Genomic DNA, 25,149 nt, shown 5'->3' on the forward strand with positions numbered 1-25,149 from the left:
TTGACAGCTCTCATCAACAACAACGCATCGCAAACCTCAGTACTACCATCTTGACGGGCCTAAACCTTAGTGGTACCAACTTAACCTAACTAGCATGAGGTAAACAAAGCCACGTGTTTTTTTTGACAGCCACGTGCTTTTTGACAGATTTGTAAACAAAGCCACGTGCTTTTTGACAGCTCTCATCAACAACAACGCATCGCAAACCTCAGTACTACCATCTTGACGGGCCTAAACCTTAGTGGTACCAACTTAACCTAACTAGCATGAGGTAAACAAAGCCACGTGTTTTTTTGACAGCCACGTGCTTTTCGACAGATTTGTAAACAAAGCCACGTGCTTTTTGACAGCTGTCATCGACAACAACGCATCGCTAACCCCAGTACTGCCATCTTGATGGGCCTAAACCTCAGTAGTACCAACTTAACCTAACTAGCGCGAGATAAACAAAGCCACGTGCTTTTTGACAGCCACGTGCTTTTTTGACAGCTGTCATCCGCCATCTTTAAACTACAGAGCACCGTGCTGCCCTCTTTCGTCACCTGTCATCGGCAGTGCTGCCATCTTGACGGGCCTAAACCTTAGTGCTACCAACTTAACCTCACTAGCTCGAGATAAACAAATCCACGTGCTTTTTGACAGCTACGTGCTTTTTTGATAGCTGTCATCCGCCATCTTTAATCTATAGAGCACAGTGCTGCCCTCTTTAGCTACTTACCTTTGAAATGTGGTGGCGGATAATTTGAAAAATGCTTTTCGACAAGCAGCCATCTTTAATCCAGAGAGAACAGTGCTGCCCTCTATGTGGTGGCGGCAAATTGAAAAATTCCACATGCTCTTGTTTGAAAACAAACTCACGTGCTTTTTTGACAGCTGTCATCTGCCATCTTTAATCTATAGAGCACAGTGCTGCCCTCTTTAGTTTGAAATGTGGTGGTGGTAAATTCCACGTGCTCTTGTTTGGAAACAAAGCCACGTGCAGCTGTCATCCGCCATCTTTAATCAACAGAGCACTGTGCTACTATCATGCGGGCAATTTCATCACCTGTCATCCGCCATCTTTAATCCACAGAACACCGTGCTGCCCTCTTTATGGCTACTACCTTAAGCACGTAGTAGCGGACAATTTGAAAAGTTCTGTTAGCTATCATCTGCCATCTTTAATCAAGAGAGCACCGTGCTGCCATCTTTAGCTAGATACCTTTGAAATGTGGTGGCGGCAAATTGAAAAATTCCACGTGCTCTTGTTTGGAAACAAACTCACGTGCTTTTTCGACAGCTACCATCCGCCATCTTTAATCAACAGAGCATAGTGCTGCCCTCTTTAGTTTGAAATGTGATGGCGGCAAATTCCACGTGCTCTTGTTTGGTAAACATAGCCATGTGCTTTTTTGACAGCTGTCATCCGCCATCTTTAATACAGAGAGCACCGTGCTGCCCTCTTTATCGTAGTAGATGTAAATTCGTCACCTGTCATCCGCGGTGCTGCCATCCTTAGCTAGATACTTTTGAAAAGTGGTGGCGGATAATTTAAAAAGAAAAATTCTACAGCAGCCTTCTCTCGACGCTAATTGCATAAGATGGTGGCTATACATGACTCCTTAAGGGTGCTTATGCAAGATGGCTGCTATACACAGGTTCTTATGAGACGCCCTTGGGATGCTTGCGCAAGATGACAGTTATACATGGCTCCTTATGAGATACCCTAGGGATGCTTGCGCAAGATAGCGGCTGATCTTATGGGACGGCTTAAGGGTCCTTGGACAAGATGGCTTGAGACGCCCTAAGGATGCTTGCGCAAGATGGCGGACACAAGATGGCAGCTATACATAACTCCTTATGAGACGCTTTAAGGGTGCTTGCGCAAGATAGTTGCTACTCTTAGCTTAGAGGCTAACGTGTCGTGATAGTTCGATTCATTAAATTTAGGGCTTAAATGCAAAATGTTAAATATATCGAAAACGGTGCACCGTAGAGCAAAACGGACAAAATTTTTCTGCCTAATACTTAGGTTCGCAGTATGAGGAACAAGAAAATCATAGTCTAATGATGGGATCAACGGTTCGGTTCCTACTTAGGCCCTTTGGCATTTGCTCTGTTTTAGCTTGTATTGAAGCGAGTCTTCGTAACATGATCAGGTCTAGCTATGGTAGAGAGTATAACGTACCGTGCAGGTTCGATTCATTAAATTTGGAGGCTTAAATGCAAAATGTTAAATATCTCGAAAACGATGCATCGTAGAGCAAAACGGACAAAATTTTTCCGCCTAATACGGAGGTTCGTAGTATCAGGAACAAGAAAAAACATAGTCTAATGATGAGATCAACGGTTCGATTCTTACTTAAGCCCTTTGGCATTCGCAGCTATCTATTTCTACAAGATGGTGGCTGCTCTTATGAGAAACAAGATGCCTTGAGACGTCCTAGGGATGCTTACGCAAGATGGCAGACACACAATGGTGACTATACATAGCTCCTTATGAGACGGCCTAGGGGTGCTCGCACAAGATGGCGGCTACTCTTATGAAGAAAGCTAGCTTAGAGGCTACTGCGCAAGATAACAGCTGCTGTTATGCATGTGGTGGAGGGCAATTTGAAATTCTATGTGCTTAATCAACAGAGCACCCTGCTGCCCTCTTTAGCTGAAATGTGGTGGTGGATAATTTGAAAAATTCTTTTGACAGCTATCATCTTTAAAAACAATGGCGACTATACATAGGCTGTTAAGGTCTTATCATTCTCCTCCTCCTCCTCCTCCTCCTCCTCCTCCCCCCTCCTCCTTCTCTACCTCCTCCTCCGCCTCTTATGTCAAGGCATAGCTTTATATCGAACAAGTTTAAACCTGCATCGCGAAGGCAAGCGTGTGCAGCGATAACATTATTGTGCATGTTTAGACTTTCGAAACATAAGAAGAGTAGAATCAAACGCTGTACTCGATACGACATGTGATCAGAACATTGATTGATGCGTTCAGAAAAACAAAATAAGTGATCAAGACTAGAATCGAACAATGTACTCAATACATCATGTGTTTAGAATATGTCAGGGGATACGCTTGTTCTAAGAAGATCAGATTGAAACATAACAAGACTAGAATAGAACACTGTAATCGATGTTGTTAACTTCAACATGTGATCAGAACATTTATTGATGTGTTCAGAACACAAAATAAGTGATCATGACTAGAATCGAACACTGTACTCGATACAACATGTGATCAGAACATTGATCGATGTGTTCAGAACACGAAATAAGTGATCAAGACTAGAATCGAACACTGTACTCAATACAACATGTGTTTAGAACATGTTAGGAGGTACCCTTGTTCTAAGAAGATCAGAATGAAACATAACAAGACTAGAATCGAACACTGTAATCGATGTTGTTAACCTCAACATATGATCAGAACATTGTTTGATGTGTTCAGAGCAAAAGTACAATTTTGATGATTTGCTTAGTGTAAAATCAAAAACTATGGAAACACACTGTGCACATATCGCGTAGCTAACTCGCTCAGTAAGCAATATTGCAAAACTACAACTTCAATGATTTGCATAGTGTAAAAATCAAAAACACACTGTACCCATACTGCGCAGCTAACTCGCTCGGTAAACGATATAGCCAAAGTATAACTTCAAATTATTTACCTTCCATCATTCGTCTTGTGTGTAAAAATCAGTCGAACAAGTTATCGCATAAACATGGCTGAAAAAAAATCGTGATAGGGTATGGAACCCAGGGGTTACATCTTATCAGAAGGGCAAAAAGGATGAAAGGACTCTTCCTCCTCCTTACCGCACATTCCTTGAAGGGCTAATTGGCTGAAGGGCTAATGGGCTAAAGGGCTAAAGGGCTAATGGGCTAAAGGGCTAATGGGCTAAAGGGCTAAAGGAGCAACAACCTCGTCGATCGCTATCAGCAAGAACGCTTGTACTTTGTTAAGTGTAGAAAATTAATCTTTATTTGTAAATGGTTTCATGTTCAGAACAAGGAATGGAAAATCCCCGAGGTGCGATGAGTTACGTTTTTCGAACTAGTGTTTGGAACACTGAACTTTTCAAGATGATAGCAGAGAGTTTAGCAATGTTCTGTTGTTGGATTTTAAATTCCGCGCTACAACATGCATAAGGTGGTAGCCTTGAGGTTTACCGCCGTAAAGATGGCAAGAGTGAGGTTAACAATGTTCTGTTGTTGGATTTTAAATTCCGCGCTACAACATGCATAAGGTGGTAGCCTTGAGGTTTACCGCCGTAAAGATGGCAAGAGTGAGGTTAACAATGTTCTGCTGTTGGATTTTAAATTCCGCGCTATAACATGCATAAGGTGGCAGCCTTGAGGTTTACCGCCGTAAAGATGGCAGCAGTGAGGTTAGCGACGCTCTATTGTCCTTCAAAGTGAGGTTAGGGTTCGTCAAGAAGACAGCTGTCAAAAAAGCACGTGGCTATGTTTACCAAACAAGAGCACGTGGTCGTGACGTCACGGTCACGTAGTATGTTGCCTCAGCATGTAAAGTTCAATGTCTACACCTACGTAGTTAACACTCTGCTATGTTCACAAGATTTTTTACACATAACTATTCTTTATGCTTTAAGTTCATGCACATAAGCTATGCTAAGATAGCAGTACAAACACATGCGAACTTTGTACATTCTAATGGAATAAGTTTAGTACTGTGTGCATCATGGATACATGATGTGTGCACGCATTTAATCTTGACTATACGTAATGCTGCTGCTTTGTTTACAAGATTTTTATACATTGCTATTCTTTATGCTTTAAGTTCGTGCACGCACAAGCGATACTCGTACGCTCTAGCAGGAGAAGTTTAGTACGATATTCGATACATACATTATCGATAGGTGATGTGTACACGCTTTAGAACATAGCTCATCTTTATGCTTTAAGTTCGTGCACAGGGGTTTGGGATACACAAAAGCGATTGCTACATGCTCTAGCGGAAGAAGTCTAGTACGATAGTCGATGCATGTAAAACCGATAGGTTATGCTAAGATAGCAACACACTTACATGATTTTAGCACAATCTAGTGGAAAAAGTTTAGTATGATAGTCGTTTCGTGCAAAATCATTAGGTAATGTGTAAACGCTTTGAAACAAGGCTATTCTTTGTACTTTAAGTTCATGTGTATGAGTTATGCTAAGATAGCAGCACAACCTAGGGGAAGAAGTTTTGTACGAGAGTCGATACATGCAAAGTCGATAGGTAATGTGTACACGCTTTGAAACATGGCTATTCTTTGTACCTTAAAGTCATACGTATAGGTTATGCTAAGATAGCAGCACAATCTGGCGGAAGAAGTTCAGGGTGATCTGTACACGCTTTGAAACAAGGCTATTCTTTGTACTTTAAGTTCATGCGTCTTAGTTATGCTTGCGATAGTCGATGCATGTAAAATCGATAGGTTATGCTAAGATAGCAGCACACTTACACGATTTTAGCACAATCTAGTGGAAGAAGTTTAGTACGAGAGTCGATGCTTGCAAAATCATTAGGTAATGTGTACACGCTTTGAAACAAGGCTATTCTTTGTACTTTAAGTTCATGCGTCTTAGTTATGCTAAGATAGCAGCACAATCTACCTGAAGAAGTTTTGCACGAGAGTCGATACATGCAAAATCGATAGTTGATGCGTACACGCTTTAAAACATGACTATTCATTGTACTTTAAGTTCATGGGTATAGGTTATGCTAAGATAGCAGCACAATCTAGCGGAAGAAATTTAGTACGAGATTCGATGAATGCAAAATCAATAAGTAATGTGTACACGCTTTGAAACATGGCTATTCTTCGTACTTTAAGTTCATGTGTATAAGTTATGCTAAGATAGCAGCACAACCTAGCGGAAGAAGTTTAGTACGATATTTGTTGCATGCAAAGTCGATAGGTAATGTGTACACGCTTTGAAACATGGCTATTCTTTGTACCTTAAGGTCATGCGTATAGGTTACGCTAAGATAGCAGCACAATCTAGCGGAAGAAGTTTAGTACGAGAGTCGATGCTTGCAAAATCGATAGGTAATGTGTACACGTTTTGAGACATAGCTCTTCTTTGTTCTTTAAGTTCATGCGTCTTAGTTATGCTGAGATAGCAGCACAATCTACCTGCAGAAGTTTAGTACGAGAGTCGATACATGCAAATTCGATAGTTGATGTGTACACGCTTTGAAACATGACTATTCATTATACTTTAAGTTCATGGGTATAGGTTACGCTAAGATAGCAGCACAATCTAGCGGAAGAAATTTAGTACGATATTTGATGCATGCAAAATCAATAAGTAATGTGTACACGCTTTGAAACATGGCTATTCTTTGTACTTTAAGTTCATGTGTATAAGTTATGCTAAGATAGCACAACCTAGCGGAAGAAGTTTAGTACGATATTTGTTGCATGCAAAGTCGATAGGTAATGTGTACACGCTTTGAAACATGGCTATTCTTTGTACCTTAAGGTCACGCGTATAGGTTATGCTAAGATAGCAGCACAATCTAGCGGAAGAAGTTTAGTACGAGAGTCGATGTGTGCAAAATCGATAGGTGATGTGTACACGCTTTGAAACATGGCTATTCATTGTACTTTAATTTTATGGGTATAGGTTATGCTAAGATAGCAGCACGATCTAGCGGATGAAGTTTAGTTCGATGGTCGATGCATGTAAAATCGATAGGTCATGTGTACACGCTTTGAAACATAGCAATTCATACTGCTGCTCTGTTCCCAAGACTTTTAAGCATAGCTAACCCTAATACTGCTCTTAACGACGTCGAGCTAAGGATTGATTACGTGACCGTGACGTCACGACCACGTGCTCTTGTTTGGTAAACATAGCCACGTGCTTTTTTGACAGCTGTCTTCTTGACGAACCCTAACCTCACTTTGAAGGACAATAGAGCGTCGCTAACCTCACTGCTGCCATCTTTAGGCGGTAAACCTCAAGGCTGCCACCTTATGCATGTTATAGCGCGGAATTTAAAATCCAACAGCAGAACATTGTTAACCTCACTCTTGCCATCTTTACGGCGGTAAACCTCAAGGCTACCACCTTATGCATGTTGTAGCGCGGAATTTAAAATCCAACAACAGAACATTGTTAACCTCACTCTTGCCATCTTTACGGCGGTAAACCTCAAGGCTACCACCTTATGCATGTTGTAGCGCGGAATTTAAAATCCAACAACAGAACATTGCTAAACTCTCTGCTATCATCTTGAAAAGTTCAGTGTTCCAAACACTAGTTCGAAAAACGTAACTCATCGCACCTCGGGGATTTTCCATTCCTTGTTCTGAACATGAAACCATTTACAAATAAAGATTAATTTTCTACACTTAACAAAGTACAAGCGTTCTTGCTGATAGCGATCGACGAGGTTGTTGCTCCTTTAGCCCTTTAGCCCATTAGCCCTTTAGCCCTTTAGCCCATTAGCCCTTCAGCCAATTAGCCCTTCAAGGAATGTGCGGTAAGGAGGAGGAAGAGTCCTTTCATCCTTTTTGCCCTTCTGATAAGATGTAACCCCTGGGTTCCAAACCCTATCACGATTTTTTTTCAGCCATGTTTATGCGATAACTTGTTCGACTGATTTTTACACACAAGACGAATGATGGAAGGTAAATAATTTGAAGTTATACTTTGGCTATATCGTTTACCGAGCGAGTTAGCTGCGCAGTATGGGTACAGTGTGTTTTTGATTTTTACACTATGCAAATCATTGAAGTTGTAGTTTTGCAATATTGCTTACTGAGCGAGTTAGCTACGCGATATGTGCACAGTGTGTTTCCATAGTTTTTGATTTTACACTAAGCAAATCATCAAAATTGTACTTTTGCTCTGAACACATCAAACAATGTTCTGATCATATGTTGAGGTTAACAACATCGATTACAGTGTTCGATTCTAGTCTTGTTATGTTTCATTCTGATCTTCTTAGAACAAGGGTACCTCCTAACATGTTCTAAACACATGTTGTATTGAGTACAGTGTTCGATTCTAGTCTTGATCACTTATTTCGTGTTCTGAACACATCGATCAATGTTCTGATCACATGTTGTATCGAGTACAGTGTTCGATTCTAGTCATGATCACTTATTTTGTGTTCTGAACACATCAATAAATGTTCTGATCACATGTTGAAGTTAACAACATCGATTACAGTGTTCTATTCTAGTCTTGTTATGTTTCAATCTGATCTTCTTAGAACAAGCGTATCCCCTGACATATTCTAAACACAAGATGTATTGAGTACATTGTTCGATTCTAGTCTTGATCACTTATTTTGTTTTTCTGAACGCATCAATCAATGTTCTGATCACATGTCGTATCGAGTACAGCGTTTGATTCTACTCTTCTTATGTTTCGAAAGTCTAAACATGCACAATAATGTTATCGCTGCACACGCTTGCCTTCGCGATGCAGGTTTAAACTTGTTCGATATAAAGCTATGCCTTGACATAAGAGGCGGAGGAGGAGGTAGAGAAGGAGGAGGGGGGAGGAGGAGGAGGAGGAGGAGGAGGAGGAGAATGATAAGACCTTAACAGCCTATGTATAGTCGCCATTGTTTTTAAAGATGATAGCTGTCAAAAGAATTTTTCAAATTATCCACCACCACATTTCAGCTAAAGAGGGCAGCAGGGTGCTCTGTTGATTAAGCACATAGAATTTCAAATTGCCCTCCACCCAGTGGCGGCTCGTTTGGGAGGCGCTAAGGCGCGCGCCCCCCACGGGGTTCCATTAAATTAGGGAATTTTAATCTTAAATGTTAACAAGCGAAATATTTTACTATTATTAACAAGGGCGCGAGTTGTACTGTACTGCGGCCCGAAGCGCTGCTGGCCCGGCGCAGGAGGGCGCTCTCTCATAGCGGACCAAATACTCCGGGTCTCGCTTGACTTGCCTTGAGGGAGCCAATCAGAGGCACAGTAGAGATGTGCTGTTCTAACGGAGATTCCGGCGCGTTTCTGCCGCGGCCCATGGTTGCAGCCAACCTACCCGAAACATTGCTGATTTGATTTCTCTCCTAAAACTAGGAACTATTTTACTGAGGCACTTACCTGAGTTAAATGTGCCGGTATATATTTAAAATAGTCTTGTAGTTTTTAGGATTATTAACTAGCGAAACGAGTAACGACTGTAGCTGTCTCCTCGCACTTGACTCATGTTGGCCATACTCACTGGAGAGCGCGATGTTTAGCTGTGTGTTGATGTATGATCTCGTGAGGTGACTGTGACGAGGTGAAATTTGGAGAAAGGTTGTGATTTATATGTTGGCGTAGTGTTATGTTTGCACTTCGTACAGTATGATTACCGTCGAAGATATTAAAGAACTAACGTTTTCTTCTTTTTCTATCGAGAAGAAAGTCGAACTGAAGGAGTGTGGTAGGCCGACACCAGACTTCTCGTTGAAAAGACCGGAGACCAAGGAAAATGAAAATAGGGTTTTCCAAAGACAAATTAATTCTCCTGACGTATATAACAAGAACACGCGGATATGTGTAAGTGATATCTCAGAAACCTTTTACTGCATTTCTTGCCTGCTATTCTCCCGTTCTAGGAAAGGAGATAAATGGATCACCACAGGGGTGATATCAATAGTACCATGGACTTTGAAATGCTTGGTAAAGTCAATGTCGTGTCTTGTTTGAATGATCACTACAGCGAAACTGGGGCAAATATTCATTTATAGGAGGGGGAGTTAGGGATTGGAATAACTTACCAAGGGAGATGTTCAATAAATTTCCAATTTCTTTGAAATCATTTCGGAAAAGGCTAGGAAAGCAACAGATAGGGAATCTGCCACCTGGGCGACTGCCCTAAATGCAGATCAGTATTGATTGATTGATTGATTGAAACTATTCGTAAACATAATTCGATCGTGGACAAGAACAGGCAAATATTAATAATAATAATAATAATAATAATAATAATAATAATAATAATAATAATAATAATAATAATAATAATAATAATAATAATAATAATAATAATAATACAAACAAAAGCGGACATGAAGAACGCACAAATTCAACCCGAAGACATTTTGAATCGAAACATATATAGAAAGAAAATTGACACGTGGGAAGTTACTCCAGAGAATGAAGTACCAAAAAGAGCAGGTACCAAGTGGACGTAAGAAAGGAAGAGGATCTTTAGTCAACAGATGAAAGCATATCATAAATAAAGCTTTGTGTGTTCCAAAAGGGACCATTCACGCATAATAATAATAATAATAATAATAATAATAATAATAATAATAATAATAATAATAATAATAATAATAATTGCATATGCATTGCACCGTATAGTGTTCGAAGTGTGTATCTTGATAACATGGTTTGAAGAACTTGAGATATATTATGGAATTATGAAACTAAGGCGCGCCCCCCACTGCTGATATCCACGAACCGCCACTGCCTCCACCACATGCATAACAGCAGCTGTTATCTTGCGCAGTAGCCTCTAAGCTAGCTTTCTTCATAAGAGTAGCCGCCATCTTGTGCGAGCACCCCTAGGCCGTCTCATAAGGAGCTATGTATAGTCACCATTGTGTGTCTGCCATCTTGCTTAAGCATCCCTAGGACGTCTCAAGGCATCAAGTTTCTCATAAGAGCAGCCACCATCTTGTAGAAATAGATAGCTGCGAATGCCAAAGGGCTTAAGTAAGAATCGAACCGTTGATCTCATCATTAGACTATGTTTTTTCTTGTTCCTGATACTACGAACCTCCGTATTAGGCGGAAAAATTTTGTCCGTTTTGCTCTATGATGCATCGTTTTCGAGATATTTAACATTTTGCATTTAAGCCTCCAAATTTAATGAATCGAACCTGCACGGTACGTTATACTCTCTACCATAGCTAGACCTGATCATGTTACGAAGACTCGCTTCAATACAATCTAAAACAGAGCAAATGCCAAAGGGCCTAAGTAGGAACCGAACCGTTGATCCCATCATTAGACTATGATTTTCTTGTTCCTCATACTGCGAACCTAGGTATTAGGCAGAAAAATTTTGTCCGTTTTGCTCTACGGTGCACCGTTTTCGATATATTTAACATTTTGCATTTAAGCCCTAAATTTAATGAATCGAACTATCACGACACGTTAGCCTCTAAGCTAAGAGTAGCAACTATCTTGCGCAAGCACCCTTAAAGCGTCTCATAAGGAGTTATGTATAGCTGCCATCTTGTGTCCGCCATCTTGCGCAAGCATCCTTAGGGCGTCTCAAGCCATCTTGTCCAAGGACCCTTAAGCCGTCTCATAAGATCAGCCGCTATCTTGCGCAAGCATCCCTAGGGTATCTCATAAGGAGCCATGTATAACTGTCATCTTGCGCAAGCATCCCAAGGGCGTCTCATAAGAACCTGTGTATAGCAGCCATGTTGCGTAAGCACCCTTAAGGAGTCATGTATAGCCACCATCTTATGCAATTAGCGTCGAGAGAAGGCTGCTGTAGAATTTTTCTTTTTAAATTATCCGCCACCACTTTTCAAAGGTATCTAGCTAAAGATGGCAGCACCGCGGATGACAGGTGACGAATTTACATCTACTACGATAAAGAGGGCAGCACGGTGCTCTCTGTATTAAAGATGGCGGATGACAGCTGTCAAAAAAGCACATGGCTATGTTTACCAAACAAGAGCACGTGGAATTTGCCGCCATCACATTTCAAACTAAAGAGGGCAGCACTATGCTCTGTTGATTAAAGATGGCGGATGGTAGCTGTCGAAAAAGCACGTGAGTTTGTTTCCAAACAAGAGCACGTGGAACTTTTCAATTTGCCGCCACCACATTTCAAAGGTATCTAGCTAAAGATGGCAGCACGGTGCTCTCTTGATTAAAGATGGCGGATGATAGCTAACAGAACTTTTCAAATTGTCCGCTACTACGTGCTTAAGGTAGTAGCCATAAAGAGGGCAGCACGGTGTTCTGTGGATTAAAGATGGCGGATGACAGGTGATGAAATTGCCCGCATGATAGTAGCACAGTGCTCTGTTGATTAAAGATGGCGGATGACAGCTGCACGTGGCTTTGTTTCCAAACAAGAGCACGTGGAATTTACCACCACCACATTTCAAACTAAAGAGGGCAGCACTGTGCTCTATAGATTAAAGATGGCAGATGACAGCTGTCAAAAAAGCACGTGAGTTTGTTTTCAAACAAGAGCATGTGGAATTTTTCAATTTGCCGCCACCACATAGAGGGCAGCACTGTTCTCTCTGGATTAAAGATGGCTGCTTGTCGAAAAGCATTTTTCAAATTATCCGCCACCACATTTCAAAGGTAAGTAGCTAAAGAGGGCAGCACTGTGCTCTATAGATTAAAGATGGCGGATGACAGCTATCAAAAAAGCACGTAGCTGTCAAAAAGCACGTGGATTTGTTTATCTCGAGCTAGTGAGGTTAAGTTGGTAGCACTAAGGTTTAGGCCCGTCAAGATGGCAGCACTGCCGATGACAGGTGACGAAAGAGGGCAGCACGGTGCTCTGTAGTTTAAAGATGGCGGATGACAGCTGTCAAAAAAGCACGTGGCTGTCAAAAAGCACGTGGCTTTGTTTATCTCGCGCTAGTTAGGTTAAGTTGGTACTACTGAGGTTTAGGCCCGTCAAGATGGCAGTACTGGGGTTAGCGATGCGTTGTTGTCGATGACAGCTGTCAAAAAGCACGTGGCTTTGTTTACAAATCTGTCGAAAAGCACGTGGCTGTCAAAAAAACATGTGGCTTTGTTTACCTCATGCTAGTTAGGTTAAGTTGGTACCACTAAGGTTTAGGCCCGTCAAGATGGTAGTACTGAGGTTTGCGATGCGTTGTTGTTGATGAGAGCTGTCAAAAAGCACGTGGCTTTGTTTACAAATCTGTCAAAAAGCACGTGGCTGTCAAAAAAAACACGTGGCTTTGTTTACCTCATGCTAGTTAGGTTAAGTTGGTACCACTAAGGTTTAGGCCCGTCAAGATGGCAGTACTGAGGTTAGCGGTGCGTTGTTGTCTGTCAAAAAGCACGTGGCTTTGTTTACAAATTCAAATTTCCCGCGGGAGGTGGAGGAGACCTCTGGGAGGCCTCTGGCTGAGGTGGAGGTGGAGGAGGCATCTGGGAGGCCTCTGGCTGAGGTGGAGGTGGAGGTGGCCACTGGGAGCCTGAGGTGGAGGTGGCGGCCGAACTGTCCAATTATACTACTTATGAAGATGTAGTAATGTAATTTGGCTCTTTGTAAATTTTGGTTTGGTGGAAGATGGAGTTTTCGGTAGGTAATTATGATGGGTAATAGGATGAGTATGAGTGTATGGTAAATTGAGTATGGTAGATGAGTGTGTGCTAGAGATGAAAGGTGGTGTTGGAAATAGAGGTGGTATATGTTGAAATGTGGTGTTGGAAAGGTATGAGAAGTAGTGGTGCACTCATGAGTAAGTTGTAAATGAAGGTGGTTTGGTATTCAATGTGATATGAAATTTGGAGATGGAGAAGTGGTGGTACTTTTCAATGGCAGATTTTAAGTGTTGAGAGGGACGAGAACTGAGAAGTGGTGTTTGTTTAAGTGTTGAGAGGGATGTGAATAGAGAATTGGTGTTTGTTTGTAAACTTTGGTTTGGTGGACGTGATGACAAATGGATGGTGGACGTTTAATTATTGCTATATTATGTGAGTGTTAAGTGATGATGTATTGGTATTAAATTGCAGTAGAGACGGTAATTTATTGCTGAAATGTGGAGATGGAGAAAGGGTGGTATATGTAATGGCAGAATTTAAGTGCTGAGAGGGAGGAGAATTGAGAATTGGTGTTTGTTTGTAAACTTTGGTTTGGTGGACGTGATGACAAATTTCAGGTGGAGTATGGCTTGGTATTTAAATTGATTAAGCATGGCTGACAAGGATAAAGTTGCAACGTGAGCATACGTGAGCATGAATACGCAATGGCAGAATGTAACGTAAGTCTGGACTCAGCAACCTAGAGTGGGTCAAGTAAAATAAGGTAGGAGGAATGGAATGTGCAAGGGTTTGCGTGTCTAGTTAAGAGAGGCATGAAGGTCTTTGACATTCTTAATACTGCTGATTTTATTTCAACTTTATTATGTCCTTTAATTATGTTTATTTAAACTACACATTCTGGGAAGACAACAGGAATATTCAGCAAAGACGTTGGACGTGGCATGAAAGGGCCGAGGATGACTACCGTGGTGACCCTCACTTTGGGGGTTACGTTTCCGGAGTATCTGAGGAATTTCATGGCATGTCCATGGAGTATGTTTGATTTTTTTCTTTCGTATTAATATTGTTTTGTTTGCTCATTTTTGTTCTCTGCGTGTTTTATTTTTCTTTTCTTTTTTCTGTACAGTATGTAGAGTTTGAAAGAGTGAATTTTGGCATGGGATGAACATGTTATTTTTCTCATTTAAAGGATCAAATGGGTATTATTACTGTAGATCTAGAGAAAAATAATAAAGTATCAAAGTACATTAAAAATATATTGTGTAGCCAGTGCATTCCAAAACCCAAAATATATTGTGTAGCCAGTGCATTCCAAAACCTGTGTCATTAAAGATAGAAAACTGTGTTATTTAACATATAGTCTGGCTGTGATAAATGGAATAAAACATTGTGTACATTCCTATTAAAATTTTTACATTTAACAATACCTGCCTAGCCGTAGCCCTATTGTTTCAATGGCCAGTCATCAGTTTGTGTGCCATGACTGAGAAGCACAAGCAGCAATACTGCAGTAAGAAGATTGCTTGACTAGAAAAGCTGCACATAATGTTGGTCTGTGCACACATGTCTTGTGTGCTATTTAACCATATGGAAGGTGCATACTGGTTCTACAACATATACTGGGGTCTGTGCTAATTATTTTTACATATGAAAGTAAATGGTGGTTAGTGATGGATGAAGTAAACAGGAGTTTTAGCACGTAGTTTTTAACAGTGAATGCGTTCACAGAAAATAACGGCAGTAGTGCTGCAGCACATGGTAGAACCATCTCATATACGCTAGTAGTGTAAATAAAAAGAAGGGTAAGTTAATAAATATATCTGTGTGTCTGTGTGTTATATTTTTTATTTATGCTTCCCTCCTTTGTTGTTATCGTAGCCCGATGGTGTTTGTTGAGCTTAACGCTTTTCCTTCTCTTCTTGGAGATGCATTGCAAACTAGACGATGCATTATGAGCAGTGGGTTTCAGTCACCCACCAGATTTTTCTCAACTTGCAATGTCAAATTTAGAGATTGTCCTTGTCTCCTCTTTCTATTGCTCCTTCTTCCCCCCACACTGACCTGTCATTGTGTTTGTCGTAGTATGTGTTCCTTTTTATGTTCCTCTCTCTCTCTCTATGGATATGACTTAAATTGACACTTGTTTCTTCCTATACCGACCTGTTGGGATCCTTCTTTCCTTCTGTGTTTGATCTGTGTGTCTAGTCTCCTCCCATCTATATTCATCTTTATCTTATGTCTCTTCTTTTTTCCTGTTTGTCCAGCTTTCTTCTTTTCCTACACTTTCTACATCAAGAATAAAGATCTGTTAAGGTGGCCTCTTAATGAATGTCAGTGCCTGCCCTCCTATTAAAGCTCAAAAGTAGAAACAAGCTTTTCAAAGACTAAGAAAATTGGATGTAAATAACTTGAATTCATAAGGAGAGAGTATATCTATTAGAAGACAATAGTGTGTGAAGATGTTGAGGTATGTTTTTTCAACTATTTGCTTACGTCGCACCGACAGAGATAGGTCTTATGGCGGCAACAGGATAGGAAGGGCCTAGGAGTGGAAAGGAAGCGGCTGTAGCCTTAATTAAGGTAGAGCCCCAGCATTTGCCAGGTGTGAAAATAGAACACCATGGAAAACCATCTTCAGGACTGCCGACAGTGAGGTTCGAACCCACTATCTCGAGGATGCGCGCCCCTAATCACACGGCCAACTCTCCCAGTATGATGTTGAGATTGTCCTTGTCCTTTTGTGTTTTCATGTTTGTCCTAGTCTCCTCTTTCTATAGCTCCATCTTCCCACACTGATTGGCCAATGTGTTTATCCTATTGCTTGATCCACTTCATGTTCTGTTGTGAACAAAAGCAAACTCTTGTACAAACACGAACTTAATTTTATTGATTCACCAGTTTACAAGTATTCATTCACTTTAAGTTTACTGAAACTAAAGACTGTTCTTGCAGCTGACCATGAAAATTAACTATGTACATATTACAGTATTTAAAAAGTGCTGATTAGTGCGAATGACTGTTGTTAGTTCCTGTGTGTGCTTTAAGTCACAATAATATTCTCGTTGCCAGAACACAAATATTAAGGGAAGTGCTATCTTAAAGCACAAGAATTGAGAGTACAATAGAATAGAATAAACAGAATAAATAAATAGAATAAATAATGAGTATGCTGAAAACAAGGAAGACAAGTGTGAGGTAGAAAGGGCATGGCTGATTGCACGTGCAGAGGTGAAACCTCACTACCTGTGTCAGTCCACCTGTCCAGACCACATTTTCAATAGCGGTACACTAAGTGGCTGGAGTGTGGTGTAGACAGGTCGGTGTACGGAAATGCCTCGCAGCTCATCCTGCATGCCAGTTTATAATGTAAGTTGGCATGACATCTCTATCCAGCGCTGCACTCTACCGCGTTGACTGCAGATGAATGCACGTGGCACGGAGTTCAATAAAGGGCACCACAGCATGTTCCTAACTCTGCATAATGATTTGATACTTGTTTGTTTCTTTCCATTACATTTAATGGTATGTCCAGTATACTGTGTTATTGTTATATTTCATCATCTTAATTAGATATGTACAACTCAGCTTATTACAATACAAAATCTCCTTTTTACAACCTTCTCTATGTCAGAGTCTTTAAAAGCTCCCTTTCAGGCAGAGAATTCAAAAACAGATTATTATTCTGCAATTAACAGGTATACAGTAAGTATTAGAAAAGTTCTTGACTTCACCTGTATTCGTCTATGTTGGGAAGCTTCTCTCCCTCAGGCAATGGAGTCCTCCCCAAGCCCCAGACTGTTGCATGCAATGTTTTCAGTACCTTAGCAACTGTAATCGAGAAAGGATATCATATTATAACATGAAGAGAAGGCAAACTTATGAGAAACATGAGGTAGAGGACAGACAACCATCACAATTTCACTAAAACACAGAGTTCAAACTATTTTCATCACCAGCCAGCACTACATATACTAGGCATCTCATAAAATGGTGAAGTGCAAATAGCAACATACCAGTTAAACAACAATGATGATTACCTATATTTTGGGTACAAAGTACTATACTTACACATATATAGGCTGCAATACTACTAGTAAAAATAGGTAGATGAAAATGAGGTGCAGCTTGTACTCAGAAATTTAGAATATTTACTAGTATAAAACATTAGTATCTACAACCTATTGCATTCAAACATGATTAAAATAGTTTAAGGTACCTATTCATCATCACTTGACACTTTATCACATTCACTATTACTTTTAGACGATGTGTCTCACACAGCATTGTCTTCAGTCCCGACCATTGCATTACAAATTGACATGGTTTCAAAGCTCTTGGCTACCATCTCTGCTGGAATTAATTTCCACTCATCCAGGATCCATTCACACGTACGAGAAATTGAAGGCTTCATGAGTGGCCTCCACGGTATGCACTAGCCAGCGTCTTGGTAGGTGTGCTAGGTACCAACTGATGAGCCCAACCTAGCACACGGGGGCGAAACGCTGGCAACCAGGAATGAGTTAGCTGGAAAATTTATAATGTCCAATAACCATTTATATTGGTATTATAAATTTACTCATTCGGAACAAATATTTCAGATTCCCTATGGGAATCAACATCTATATCATCTGATGGCCAAGCAGGCATCAATTTTTGATAATGAGACAAAGTCTCTCATAGTGCATTGGCACTGCCTGTGGCTACAATTAGCCTACGTAGTGGCCTCCACGGTATGCACTAGCCAGCGTCTTGGTAGGTGTGCTAGGTACCAACTGATGAGCCCAACCTAACACACGGGGGCGAAACGCTGGCAACCAGGAATGAGTTAGCTGGAAAATTTATAATGTCCAATAATGGACCATTTATATTGGTATTATTAGTTGGGTCATGTCAGAAATATCTGTGCTCTCGTCAATTACTAAGGAGTATGCCCGGAAGCTTTTCGTCAGTTCTAATAATTGAAGGTGAACATTATCAGATAGGTCTTGAATTCTTCTTGACACTGTGTGTGCGGACAAGCTGATAGCTTCGAACTCTTCAATGATATGTGGACAAAACTCCTCACCTGCTAGAATTAAACATTCCTTTACGAATTCACCATCACTGAACGGTTTAAGTTTCTTTGCAATTAAATATGTTATTTTATAACTCTGTCGAACTGCTGACTCACTGTTCGAATGCTCGACAGGGTTATTTAATTGACCTTTTAGTTCTTTAATTACATGTACCCTTTCCTTGCCTTGATACGATCATAATCTGCAGCGTGACACAAACTGTAGTGGCATTGTAAATTATATATTTTTCATTACTGGGTAGCTCTTTTCTACAAACTAAACATTTAGCTGTAGCATTCCTATCATTTTCAACAAATAAATATAAATCTTCCCATAAAGATAAAATAAATCGGAGGGGTAGGTAGCCTGTTGCACCGTGATGTGCCCCCGGTTCATCCATACTTATGTACTGTACTGTACCACTACCACCACCACTACATATGGCACTGCACGTGTTTACTACAAAGCGAGGCTGTCTCTTCATCTCACTCTATGACAGTGTCTCCCCACCTTCTGCGTTCATACGTCACATGAGCTCTCCGACGTCACAGGGCCCTCTTACACCACACGCCAGCTAGTTGGCTGATCCTGTTCTAGGAGTTAGTCTCATATGAGCCAGTGTATAGCCGCCATCTTGCACAAGCACCCTTAAGCCGTCTTATAAGAGTCTGTGTATAGCCGCCATCTTGTGCAATCACCCATGGCTGGCATCTTTCTCCATAAGAGCCTATGTATAGCCACCATCTTGCGCAGTAGCCTCTACGCTAGCTTTCTCCATATAAGCCTGTGTATAGCCGCCATCTTGTGCAATCAGCATGGCCGGCATCTTTCTCCGTAAGAGCCTATGCATAGCCGCCATCTTGCGCAATCGCCCACGGCCGGAATCTTTTTCAATAAGAGCCTATGTATAGCCGCCATCTTGGGCAATCGTCCCATGGCCGGCATCTTTCTCCATAAAAGCCTATGTATAGCCACCATCTTGCACAATCGCCCATAGCTGGCATCTTTCTACATAAGAGCCCATGTATAGCCGCCATCTTGTGCAATCGCCCATGGCCGGCATCTTTATAAAAAGCTGTGTACAGCTGCCATCTTGCACAAGCGTCCTTAGGCCATCTCATAAGAGCCTATGTATAGCAACCATCTTGCGCAAGCGTCCCTAAGCCATCTCATAAGAAGCTGTGTATAGTCACCATCTTGTGCAATTGGATAGCCGCCATATTGCACAAGCTTCCCTAGGCCGTCTCATAAGAGCCTACGTATAGCAGCCATCTTGTGCAAGCGCACTAGGCCGTCTCATAAGGAGCTGTGTATAGCCGCCATCTTGTACAATTGACATCGGGAAGGGCATCTTGCCGTAAAAATAAGGATAGTCCCTTCAAGATGGCGGATGTAAGGTCAGGCTCGCTCTCTTAGGCGTCGGGAAGAGCAACTAGCTGTTAAAGTGAGGTTAGGCCCCTCAAGATGGCGACTGTGAGGTTAGGCTCGCTCTCTTCTGCAAAATCTGCAAATCGCCTTTGCCCTACTACTATACTAGGGATCAATGACCTCGGGTTAATGACCGCAGAGTTGGACCGGCCTAGGTACACAACTAGCGGTCAATGACCTCATGTAGAATTCAAATTTTGCGCGCTGCGGACTCAGCAGTCATGTGACCCGCTCCGCGGCCTCTGATTGGCTCGGGATTTGGAACCCCTTTGCTCCTCTACTACCTGTTGCTACCATGTTGCAACCATGCATCTTCCTTAAATTCAAGACATGTTACTGAAATGCGAACAGTTTCGCCTGGTACGTTTCGGGTAGCTGCTGACCCATTGACGTTGTTCTGCAAATCACCAACTCACGTCATGCCATAAAACGCCTTGCCCAACAGTAACATGCTTTAAATTGACTTTCAAGAATTTCCATTATTTCAACAATTTTTCATCCTTCAAACTGTAGCATTTCAACTGAAATAGAAAATCCATCTGGGTGAAAGTTCCTTTTGGGGATCATTGTAAGTATCTAGGTGTTAATATAAGGAAAGATCTTCACTGGGGTAATCACATAAATGGGATTGTAAATAAAGGGTACCGATCTCTACACATGGTTATGAGGGTGTTTAGGGGTTGTAGTAAGGATGTAAAGGAGAGTGCATATAAGTCTCTGGTAAGACCCCAGCTAGAGTATGGTTCCAGTGTATGGGACCCTCACCAGGATTACCTGATTCAAGAACTGGAAAAAATCCAAAGAAAAGCAGCTCGATTTGTTCTGGGTGATTTCCGACAAAAGAGTAGCGTTACAAAAATGTTGCAATGTTTGGGTTGGGAAGAAGTGAGAGAAAGAAGGAGAGCTGCTAGACTAAGTGGTATGTTCTGAGCTGTCAGCGGAGAGATGGCGTGGAATGACATCAGTAGACGAATAGGTTTGAATGGCGTTTATAAAAGTAGGAAAGATCACGATATGAAGATAAAGTTGGAATTCAAGAGGACAAACTGGGGCAAATATTCATTTATAGGAAGGGGAGTTAGGGATTGGAATAACTTACCAAGGGAGATGTTCAATAAATTTCCAATTTCTTTGAAATCATTTCGGAGAAGGCTAGGAAAGCAACAGATAGGGAATCTGCCACCTGGGCGACTGCCCTAAATGCAGATCAGTATTGATTGATTGATTGTGTTTTATGTACATATTCCATAAGATCGCTTTCAAGTTCTGGATACCATACTGCACTTTTCTCCTGTGAAATGCCTGCCAATTGTGTGACTTTTTAAAATGCATGTTTAATTAAAATCCAACACCACACGTTCTTTTCATCATCAAAATTCCTTCCCGCTTCTCCATTCCCATTTTCTTTGGCGTAATACACAACTTGTAATTTAAATTTTGAATTGTAACTTGTTCTAACACAACTCATGTTCCTCAATTTACAGCATTCAACAGCGTGCAAACAATGAATGCTACTAGGTACCGTACATTCACCACCCTCAGCCCTTCAGTTCTATGGCTGTACCTGATACTGTTAGGCAAACATTGAACTGTAAAGGAATGTACAATATTGCCACATTTTGTAGAACGAAGCTACATACTTTGAGTCTACAACAGAATTCAGGGAAAAAACATTCCTGACAAATGATGTCTCAAAGGTGCAGCTTATACACACAAGCGGCCTAATACATGTGTAAATATGGTAAGTCTAAAATTTTTAACTCTATAAAAATAAATTCCAAGATATGTTTAAAATGGAAACAAAGTAACAAATTTAACATAAAACACAGAACCCCTTGAAATATCTGATTTTGAGCTAAATTAGAAGCATATTTGGATAACCAAGTGTGTGCTGCTGCCTGGAGGCATGACTGAAAACTGTTAGAAGGTAATTTTTTATATTTTATTATTACTAGAAGCAAATTCTAACACAGGAAGGCTTGGTCTGAAGCTCAGACCAATCTTCATACTGGTGACTACATAAAAGACACTCTAGTTCAGCACAAAGGAACATAACCTGTAAGGAAATATATTTTCTCTATTAGTCATATATAGACCATTTCAAACACTTGTATATTATTCCAGGTTGGTGTTGTAGTGAATAAAAGTGAACAGCTATAATTCCACAAGAATGGACACAATCAGTGTTTGTGGAGTCTAAAATCGAAGCCATTGGCTCTCAGCTGGATGTTCAGAAAGCTCAATGAATAATATTTGCAACATATTGGGAGCACAGATCAAAAGCTACAGAACTAGTCACACTGTTGTTATGTGCCAGCCCTCTGTCTGTAGCTCTCTTTGGTAGCCAGGTACCTCCCAGCCCGAGGACATGCCATGGCCTCTTATTGTATTGTGGTTTTGTCTGGATTCCCCATGAGCCTTTTGGAACATAAAATGAGTATGTTCCCATTCTGACCAAGTCCCAAAGATTCTAGTGCTCCATCATCAAGATATTTAAAAAAAGGAAGCTAGCTGTGAACAGCAAAGCAGTGTAGTTGGAGTTGGACAGCAGTAGTGCTGGTTGTCATCAGAGTTGTTGATCATTCCTGACTGGTCAGTGTTGACGGTGTTGTGTGTAGTGAGTGTTGTTGTAATGTTGGAGTAGTGTTAGGGATGCCGGGCTGAGTGGCTTAGACGGCTGAGGCGCTGGCCTTCCAACCCCAACTTGTCAGGTTCGATCATGGCTCGGTCCGGTGGTATTTGGAGGGGCTCAAATACATCAGCCTCGTGTCGGTAGATTTACTGGCACGTAAAAGAACTCTTGCAGGACTAAATTCCAGCACCCTGGCGTCTCCGAAAACCGTAAAATTAGTTAGTGGGACGTAAAGCAAATACCATTATTATTATTTAGTATTGGAGAGGAGTGCTGGTTTGCACTGCTGTCGTTACTCTGTGATATGTGTTGGGAAGTTCAGTGTGTGTGGAGCAGTCACATTGACTGTGAGTTAACTGAGTTGACTGTATTGATAATGTGAGTTATTGGACTGACCTGGAGTACAGCCAAGGAACAGTCTTTGTGTGTTGTGATAGTCAACAGCCATGCGTTCAAACCTGTGTGCGTGCAGCTGCTGTTGTGAAGTGAATGAGCGTGCAGAGCCAAATGAATGGCGAGATGTAAATCAGGATTATTGTCATTTCAGGTAATACCTGTGAGATGGACTACCTGCTGTGGGTGAGGACTAAAGACTTTGTGAATAGACAGCAATTAGTGAACTCTTGTCAAAACATTATGCAATCTAATCATGTGTAGTGTACATATGTGAGTATTAATTACATTGATAAAACAAATAGTGATTTATTCATAACAAAAGTGGTGTCAGAAAACAGAACACCCCACTATCAGCAGCTCTGAAGATGTTTTTTCAGTGTTTCCCATTTTACACACCAGGGCTGTACTTTAGCCACAGTCACTTCCTTTCCACTCCAAGCCATTTCCTATCCCATCATTGCCGTAAGACCTTTCTGTATAGGTGAGACATAAAGCAAATTGTAAAAAAAAAAAATAGGAAAGAGAGAAAAACTGGAACAGACCCCATGTGTGACACATCACTGTGAATGAGCAGCTTAGATACTGCAGGTTTCATCCACCATCAGGACCATTCCAGAATATTTGTGTAATATAGTGAGCACATACATATACAAATCAATATGTTTCCTCTTGTGGTAATTTCTGCATGCCAATCGATACCAGAAACCACACAAATATGTAGGCTCAGTTAAATGTACTCTTTGAGATGATGAAGATGGAAGAAGGCCGGAAGATTATGAGGAAGGTCAGAAGAAGATGGAAGAAAGCTGGAAGAAGACAGCAGAAAGCCAGGAGAGGATGATAAAAGAGATGGAAGAATGCCGGAAGGTGATGGAAAAGATGTTTGTTGCTCATTGTTTAAAGGGGCTTGATATCTAAGTCATTGGCCCAAGGAGAAGATGGTGGTGGTGGTGGTGGTGGTGGTGGTGGTGGTGGTGGTGGTGGTGGTGGTGGTGGTGGTGGTGGTGGTGGTGGTAGTGGTGGTGGTGGTGGTAGTGGTGGTGGTAGTGGTGGTGGTGGTGGTGATTATTGTTTAAAGAGGAAGTACAACTAGGCAACCATTTTCTATATAACACTAATCAGAGAGGAAAAAATGGAAGGGATCAGACACTTCGAAAAATGAAGGTATCGGCCAAAGGAAGACAAGGGCCACAAAGGGCATGAAAATGAAAGACTCCCTAAGCCTCCATACGTAATACAGTCGGGGTCAGAAAAGAACAAGAGTTGACTAAGGGAGGTCAGATAGGATAGATGAAAGTGAGGAGCCTGGCACAAGTAAGTGGAAGCAATGTCAGGAAGCTAAGGGCCCCATGGTCGCCAACCCACACTACAAAGCACAGCGCTGCTGGGCCCCTTTTAGTCACCTCTTATTACAGGCAGGGGATACCGTGGGTGTTATCCTAACCCCCACCCACAGGGGGACAAGGAGAAGATGAAGGAAGGTCAGAAGAAGATGGGAAGAAAGCCAGAAGTAGATGGAAGACGGCCAGAAAAAGACAGAAGACCACCAAAAGAAGACGGAAGATGGCAGGAAGATGGAAGGTGGCCAGAAGATAATGGAAGATGGCAAGAAGAAGATGGAAAGTAGCAAGGAAAAGATGGAAGACAGTCATACGATGATGGCTAGAAGAGGATCAAAAGAGACCAGAAGATGATAGAAGATGGCCAGGAAAAGACGAAAGACGAACAGAAGAAGATGGAGGAAAGCCAGAAGAAGGTGGAAGCTGTACAGAGGAAGATCGTAAAGGGTCTCCACAATGTACAACACATTCTGCAGGTCAATGGGCTATCCCAAAAACCTTGTCCAGAAGACTGCCAGCTCTGCTCCAAGAGAGAGGGTGAACATGAAGCTTCCTGCCAAAGGACCACCATGGAGTTCAAGGGAAACTGGACCCATGATGCTTGGATGAAGCGCAGTGGGACTGAGATTGTCATCTTCCACTGATCCCATTGGCATGCTGGTCTACAGTGCAAGATACCGCAGGATGCACACCCACAAGCAAGCCATTTGGAAGAGGGCTGTGCCTCCGGGTGGATTTAGCGTTTGGCTGACCCGAAGATCATCCTGCCCCAACTGACCAGTACTGCCTGGCTCTGACAAGGTGACTCGAGGGTGTACATGCCACTGTCCAGAAGAGTTTAGAATAGAAAGCGACTGAATGAAGGCATAGTACAATGAACGAGCGGGCACTACCAGATGTCATGAGAATGACCTAGGATGGCTGTAAAACCCTGTAAACAAGACAAGTTTGTGTCTCAAGCTCCAGAGGCGTGGGAAGACCGTTACTGTGTTCTGAGGGGAATAAATGATGTCATCCATTGGATACGCTGGAGGTCAAGATGAAAATGAAGGTGGTACATTTGGACCAGCTGGTGCCTTACCGAGA

The 25,149-nt window shown here is 41.6% G+C and overlaps 1 protein-coding gene across 1 annotated transcript in view; it reads right to left on the reverse strand.

Annotated features, from left to right (window-relative positions):
* Positions 1 to 25,149, reverse strand: part of LOC136873883 (glyoxylate/hydroxypyruvate reductase A) — a 310,829-nt gene that overhangs the window by 83,411 nt on the left and 202,269 nt on the right. The window contains exon 5 of the mRNA XM_067147188.2: positions 16,945 to 17,041. Within this exon, the coding sequence (XP_067003289.1) occupies positions 16,945 to 17,041 (97 nt within the window). The remainder of the gene's footprint in view (positions 1 to 16,944; positions 17,042 to 25,149) is intronic.

Source organism: Anabrus simplex, chromosome 5 (assembly GCF_040414725.1).
Source record: "Anabrus simplex isolate iqAnaSimp1 chromosome 5, ASM4041472v1, whole genome shotgun sequence".
In the NCBI taxonomy this organism is placed as follows: Eukaryota; Metazoa; Arthropoda; class Insecta; order Orthoptera; family Tettigoniidae; genus Anabrus; species Anabrus simplex.